The sequence below is a fragment of the Denticeps clupeoides genome, chromosome 9, assembly GCF_900700375.1.
Source record: "Denticeps clupeoides chromosome 9, fDenClu1.1, whole genome shotgun sequence".
Classification (NCBI taxonomy): domain Eukaryota; kingdom Metazoa; phylum Chordata; class Actinopteri; order Clupeiformes; family Denticipitidae; genus Denticeps; species Denticeps clupeoides.
Genome location: NC_041715.1, coordinates 22,692,949 through 22,700,177, shown reverse-complemented (window position 1 = coordinate 22,700,177; position 7,229 = coordinate 22,692,949). Strand labels below are relative to the sequence as shown.

The 7,229-nt window shown below is 40.6% G+C and overlaps 1 protein-coding gene across 2 annotated transcripts; it reads left to right on the top strand.

Moving 5' to 3' along the window:
• The first annotated feature begins 845 nt into the window (after window positions 1-845).
• LOC114796923 (vesicle-trafficking protein SEC22a-like) lies at window positions 846-6,842 on the top strand. 2 transcript variants are annotated; one of them, XM_028991443.1, is made up of 6 exons: window positions 846-1,408; window positions 1,854-2,017; window positions 2,168-2,347; window positions 2,913-3,031; window positions 4,415-4,480; window positions 5,680-6,842. In XM_028991443.1, the coding sequence occupies exons 2-6, from the start codon at window positions 1,882-1,884 to the stop codon at window positions 5,878-5,880; spliced, it is 702 nt and encodes a 233-aa protein (XP_028847276.1). In that variant the 5' UTR covers window positions 846-1,408; window positions 1,854-1,881; the 3' UTR covers window positions 5,881-6,842. The 2 variants fall into 2 exon arrangements, with proteins under 2 accessions (XP_028847276.1, XP_028847275.1); XM_028991442.1 differs by having other exon boundaries at window positions 846-2,017.
• The last annotated feature ends 387 nt before the right edge of the window (window positions 6,843-7,229 follow it).

Sequence of the window (7,229 nt, the reverse complement as noted above, 5' to 3'; positions counted from 1 at the left end):
CAGTGTGTGGGGACGGTGAATCAGTTTGAAAGCATGTGGTAGTAAGTAAAATAGCCTATACAGTGCATCTGGAAAGTATTCATAGCGCTTTCGTATTTCCACCAAGTTTTTGGTCCCTTCCCCCCCCGATCGGTCAGCTCTAGGAAGAGTCCTGGTGGTTTTGAATGGTGCTCTCAAAGCAGCAGCAATTTTTCTGTAATCTACCCCAGATCAAAATAATCCAGTCTCGGAGGTCTACGGACAATTCATTTGACTTCATGCTTGGTTTGTGCTCTGACATGAACTGTGGGACCTTATATATACAGGCGTGTGTCTGTCCAAATCACGTCCAAGGTGCCCCACACTCTGCTCCCAGGTGCTTATCATGGCTGCCCACTGCTCAAGTAAAATGCAGGACACATTTTGTTGTATGCACCATGTACTGTGCTCACTGTGCTTCACAATGACAATCAGTTCACTTTCACTTTTCACTTCACAATTAAGCTGCAGAAGCATCACAAGGATGATCAGGGCCAATTTGGCCTCATTTTTAGCATCATGGCATAGGCTGTGAATACTTATGTATATGTCCTTTCTCAGTTTTTTAATTTTTAATAAATTTGCCAAAACCGTGGTGTTCTTATGGTTTGTAGTGTGTAGAATTCTGAGGGGAATTTTTTGGAATAATGCTATAACATAAAATGTGGAAAAAACTGATATAAAAAAATAAAAAGCACTGTATATGCTTTTTGTATGTGCACCTCCAGACATTACATTGCTCAAACTGAACAAGAGCTTTACAGTCTAATACTGTAGTATTCTGTGGGGCAGGGCACTTTATTTCATTTCTCATATCAGCAGCCAAGTGTGCTCATCTGTCAGTAATAAAGCACAGTTTGTTAATAAGGAAGTGTTTTGGATACTTTAATTGTTGGCTTCATTTTCTTTTTTTTATTGTAATGCTTGAGTTGTACCATACGAATAAGAGTTTGGTACTTTTGTGGCCAACTGTACTTAGATGTTTTATTGGGTGGTCCGAACATTATACTGCCTAAAAGTTGAATAAAAGCAACTAGTGCTGTATTGGATCTATGACCAATCCTTTTTTACATCAAGTAATTGAATGTAACTTTGAGTAAAAGTAAATTTTACTAACGTGGAATTTTAGATGGGTACTTTTACTTGAGTAGAGTTTAAGCAAAATAAAGATCATTTTACTTGATAACATTTTTTTTGTCATTTTTCCACCTCTGGGAGGGAGTGACCCTTCCTTGGCTTTGTAGGCAAGCATCAGTATTTTGTATCTGATGCGTGCAGCTCCAGGAAGCCAGTGGAGGGAACGTTGGAAGGGAACGTGGAGGGAAAGGTTGAAAACAAGTCATGCTGCAGCAGCTGGAGAGGTCGGGTAGCACTTAGAGGAAGACCAGGAGTAAGTTACAGTAGTTGAGAATGGAGATGACCTGAATCCCTCTAATGTTGTAGATATGAGCGATAGGGATTAGAAATGTGCGGGCCAAGTACTGAGCACTGAGGGACACCAGTAGAGTACTTGTGAGGAGCAGGTCCCCTTCCATGTCACCTGGTAAGATCCTGGTAATGGCCAGATGAGCAGTCTCTGTGGAGTGGTCAGTTTTGAAACTAGATTGATCACCAACTAATGCACTAAATTATGGGAGTCCTGAAATCACAGACTAATCTAATGGAGATTTTAATCTCTGTTCATCACTATAGTTTCTGTCAATTCCACACAATAGAGAGACAGGAGACACAATATTAAGTATAGGTGCATGTATTAAGTAGGTGAAGATGATTTAGTTTTTTATATAAATATATTTGTAAGTGTGATATTAACGTTGTGTGTTCTTTATACATAGCTTCACCAGCTCTCTTGGGGTGGGCTATATGATGATCTGCAGGGAGAGCTACCCCAACGTGCTTGCCTTCTGTTTCCTGGACGAGCTACAGAGGGAGTTCATAGTCACATATGACACCACACGCATCAGCAGTGCCGTGCGGCCATACTCATTCATCGAGTTTGGTGAGCAGTGACATGCTGACTGAAGCAGAATACATTTGAGGGAAAACTTGCTGCCAATAAATCCACTTTTGCTTCCAATATTATTAATTAGTATTGTCAGAGATGTAATATTCTGGACTTTTTCAACTCTTGGGTTTGTTTTCATGACAGACAACTTTATTCAGAAGATCAAGCAGCGTTACAACAGCCCTCGATCCCTCTCCACCAAAATCAGCCTAGCTGACATGCAGACAGAGATCAAGCTCCGCCCACCTTACCAGCTCTCTCCAGAGGACCTGGGTTCCATTAATGGCTTCTCCCATCAAGCCCCGTCTAAATACAAGGGCATAGGTACGCACTCACCTGCTGCAATGCACCTTGGGGGGATTCAGCATGTCCACATTGTGTGTGTGTGTGTATATAATATTACTCAATATGAATACTTCAGACTCCTTAGTTTTATGGCTTGATTTATACATTGATAAGGACAACTATAACTAGTAATTATTAGATAAACTGTCTAAACGGTTCCGGATGGTGAGTGAGTGTAAACAAAAGTGAATATAAAGAGCAGTTTGGACAATGTTACTCACTTAGTGATTAATTGCAGTAGATCTTCAAATCAGTGCTCATATCTGATTGTACATCAGCTCCTGATGGGTATTATTATATATTTTTTATATTATATATTTCTTTATATTTATGTAAAAGGTTTCTGGAAGAGTTTTAGATCAGTGTTCTATCATGAAATATTTCATCTCTGATTCAGCAGCAACTGTTCATGAGACACAATCTTGATATTTCAAGAACTGTTGTCGGAGGTATGATTAAGGATTCCTCTTAGCAGGTCAGGTTGGAACGAACAGTGTGATCAAGCGGCTTCTTTAAATCCTGTTGTGTGCATTGTGTGTTGCAGCTCCACACCAGATGCTGGAGCCGGTGACCCTGCCGGGCGTGGTGTCATGTGTGCTCAGTCTGCTGTGTGCTGGTTTGAACCTGCTGCGTGGGGTTCATGCCATAGAAAGTCTCCTGCAGGTAATAACATGTAAATGTTGTGGTGCAGGGCTCATGGCATTCAGGTGCAATGCCAATGAATTATTTCCGAACCACCAAGGTACCACTGAGGTCCCCTTGATCAAGGAATCGTCCCCACACACTGGTCCCCAGGCGCCTATTCATGGCTGCCCACTGCTCACTAAGGTGATTGGTTCAATCCGGAGGAACCATTTCATTGTGTCACCGTTTGCTGTGCTGCAGTGTTTCACATTGACAATCACTTCACTTTCACTTTTTACACTCTCATTTTTAATCAAATGTGGCATTTCTTTCATTTGCTATGTTGATTATTCCCCCAAATATTTGCCTTTTAAAATAAAAAGATAGGTTTTTAAATCATTGTTTGATTGCCTGGATGGCTTTAAACTTTTCAAAACCAAGCTTATTATTTTTTAACCCAGTGGCACCAGTGATTTCTAGTTATTTTAGCCTTGGTTCCCTTTTTATTAAAGGTTTCCTGACATACATTTTTTTTTGCTCCACATCAGATGCTATCGCTGCTGCCCTGCACTGTTTCCTCGCCCACATGGACTCCTTAACAATTGAACCTCCTCAATTGTAATTTTGCATTAAGCTCTTTGCACATCCCCTCTATCAACCTCATAGCGTAATTTTTCTGCTGTAATTTCCTTGTCACTGTATTACAGTTCATATTTATTTTAACACTTTAGTCCTCAACAACATTTTTATCTTAAACTCGACATTTGTATGGGGACAGCAAAGAACGAATTTCATTGTACAGAGAAATGTCATGCTAATGAGGAGGAGAGAAGTGGGACGAGGAGGAGAGCGGCCTATAGAGGTTGAGGGGACATTCACAGAAATGACGTTATCAACATTCACCAACCAGAATAAATTAATAAATGAACCCACAGGTTCTTCAGAGTCTCGCGTGACAGAACAAAAAAAAAGAGTTTTTTTTTGCTCAATTTTACATCCAAACACAGAGCAACTGCAATGCTTCGCACGTTTGGAAGCCATGACGGTCGGTGGAGATAATGTTTTAGGGGAGGGGTGGAAAAAGCATGAGAAACGGGAGGTAACCTGTTCCAACCGTCCAGATCAGACCAACTGAGCTTCTGCTCAGAAATCATATTAGTGATTTTAAATAGTTTTATTTTAATAAACTTATTCATGCTAGCTAGGATAATACACTCTGTGTATTAAAGGTGTATTTTGTACAATCTTTCTGCTGCAGAAAGTGCACAACTTTTTAAAAAATCATTAAGAGCCAAATTCATGCCCATTATGAGTGTAAATAATACTTCTGACCACAACATCTAAATTCGATGGCATATCTAATGATAATGGATCTCCATGGTACCATTCACTCAATGTACTCTTTTTCTGCCCTGTTTACAGAATGATGATGCCGACTTCAATTATGTAATTGCTTTTTTCCTGGGCACTGCTGCCTGCCTCTATCAGGTAAATATTGACCGCTTCAATATTTAATTAATCGATTATTTCATGGACAGATTTTAATGTGCACAATTAACATACACATTTAACACATTTATGATCACTTGTGACAGGGACAGTCCCCCTGGAGACTTGTCTTGGTAGTGACGTTGTGTCTTCTGGCTCATAGGCGAGTATGTTACACACTAGGCTACTCCCACCATACCAGCAAGAAAACTGCCCTGATACAGTGGGATTTCTGAGGCTCGATTGGAGGCAGAAAGTCAATTACTTGTCCTCTTCCAAAATTAGAAGAGGCCCTTAATTTTGTGCTGATGTTGAATCTTTGTTCCATTGAAGGCAAAATGTGTCAGTTGTGCACATAGTGTTCTGTCGGAACTGATGTAGTGATTCAGTAATCATTCCCACCTCCAGCCTGACCTGACCTCACTGCCGCTGGTCAGGTCTCGGTTCAGCAATATTATATCCCCAAAGAATGCGGTCAGCTGACTACATAAATGGAGCAGTGGCTGGCCGAATGGGTAAGGAAACTGACCCGTAATGGGAAGGTTGTGCGTATGAGCAACGTCTCATCCCCACACACTGCTTCCCGGCCATTCATAGCTGCCCACTGCTTACTAAGCTTGATGGTTAAATACAGAGGACACATTTTGTTGTCACCATGTGCTGTGCTGCAGTGTTTCAATATACTGATCCAACATACTGAACAACCAAGCTCATGTATAAATGGTGCATACGTACATAAATCCCCCATCACGATGAGATATACGTTGGATGAAAGATTGTATATTGTGGACACCTGATTCGAATCGATTAAACAAACTGAATGAAACAATAAAGCTGTCGACCAAATGGCCAAAATATCCGTGGCTTTTACTTCCTTAACTTTTTCCATCCCCTTCAGAACTATGCTATGCTTTGTATTGGCCTTGGTACAAAAATCCATGTCAGGCACTGTATATTTCAACCCTCCTTACATAGCTTTGTTATAATAATGTAATTGCTTGTGTAGTACTACTCGTGTTTGTAATGTTCCATACTGAAACTGTACATGAGACACGTGACCGTGTGGATGCTTCCCCAGTGGAGCCGGACATGATATTCCAAGGCTGCCATTGAGAATCTTAACACCTTTATTAAGTGGCCAACTGAGGTGTGCAGTTGTGAGAAGGTGATTTGAAGGTCTCTTTCCTTTTTGTCCGTAGTGCTGTCTCCTCGCCTATTTCTCGGTGTGGAGGAACATCAAGTCCTTCCTGACCTTTGCCCTCATCTGCCTGTGTAACATGTACCTTTATGAACTGCGCAATGTATGGCAGATCCTGTTCCATGTGATGGTGGGAGCCTTCACCACACTTCAGATCCGACTGCGCCAGCCACAGGGAAAGGCCCCTGACTACAATGTCTGACCAAGGCTGCTGGGAAATGTGGGAGTCGCGCCCCACACAGATTCACCAGCGGTGGCTGAGCTGTGTGGAACTTCTCCTCTGGAACTGTCCAGAAAGACTGCAGCAGAAGAGGAATTTGTACAGCACGATGATGGAGCCATGCTTGGTGCGTGTATGGGGTGTGGCGGGAGCCCCTGGTTTTACAGGCTGACAAGCTAGAAGATGTGGTTGGAATGTGAGAGTGTGTGTTATGCCTGTACTACAACAAAAATGCATTCAGTAAAAATGAATGTGGGTGCAAAATAACGCATTTAAATAAGTCATCATTTTAAGCAAACAAAAGTGACATGAAATATTTAACTATTACAATGTATGTCTTTCTTGCCTTTTCTCTTCCATTCATTATGTGAAGAAATGGCAGTTACCTTTAGGTGCTAAATCAAGTAATTACTGTTGAATAACTGAGGTGAATTGAGGTTCGTCCCCTACAGACAATTGAACTGTAATGTAATTCAAATGCTCACATACCATTTTTTGCGCAGCCAGCAGTGAGGATTGTGCTGTCTACAGTTTGGTGTTTCACATCCTTATTTCACTTGCACCTCAACTTTTCATCATTTGAATTCTATGCTGTTTCAATTCAGTCCTCCATAAATCTACAGATCATTATTGTGTTGTCTACAGTCCTCCTGGACCCCACAAAGTACACAAATTATTTTACTCTCTACTCTTGCTCATGCCCTTCTCCCCTTCGTCACATCCATCATTAAAAAGTACATAACATCTGGTCATGTCCCATCTAGGGTTGCATCGATTAGAAATTCTGGGGGTATGAATAGTCACGATGATCTCGGTTATTTTATGGTTATTGATTTCATAACTGTATTAACATATATAAATCAACCACACTACAGTCCCTGACAAAGGTTTGACCTCAAGTGCCGCTGAAATATATTTTTAATAAAAAAAAATGGCTCATTTTATTCCCAACATCTTTTGTAATAATGTTTCAGTGCAAAACGAAACTGTCAAAAAGTGTTCTAATATTCAAAGCTCGCTAAAGCCCTTCAAGTCCATTTTTGCAAAGACAAGGTGTTGTCACCTTGTCATATGAGTGTCACCTGTCACTAATAAAATTTGACCTTTCTGTTTTGATTAAATGATCAAATATTCATTTCAATGCATTAAACATCATTTGGTAGGTTTTAGCTTTTCATATGAGCTATGAACACTAATTAATTAAAAGTCAGGTTAATAGCAGGTGTTTCTACAAAATAGATAAGACTTTTGTCAGGGACTTTATATAAGAATATTGCCACTACTGCTGAACACCCTCTGCATGGTTTGTTGGAGAAAAAGTCTGCTGACCC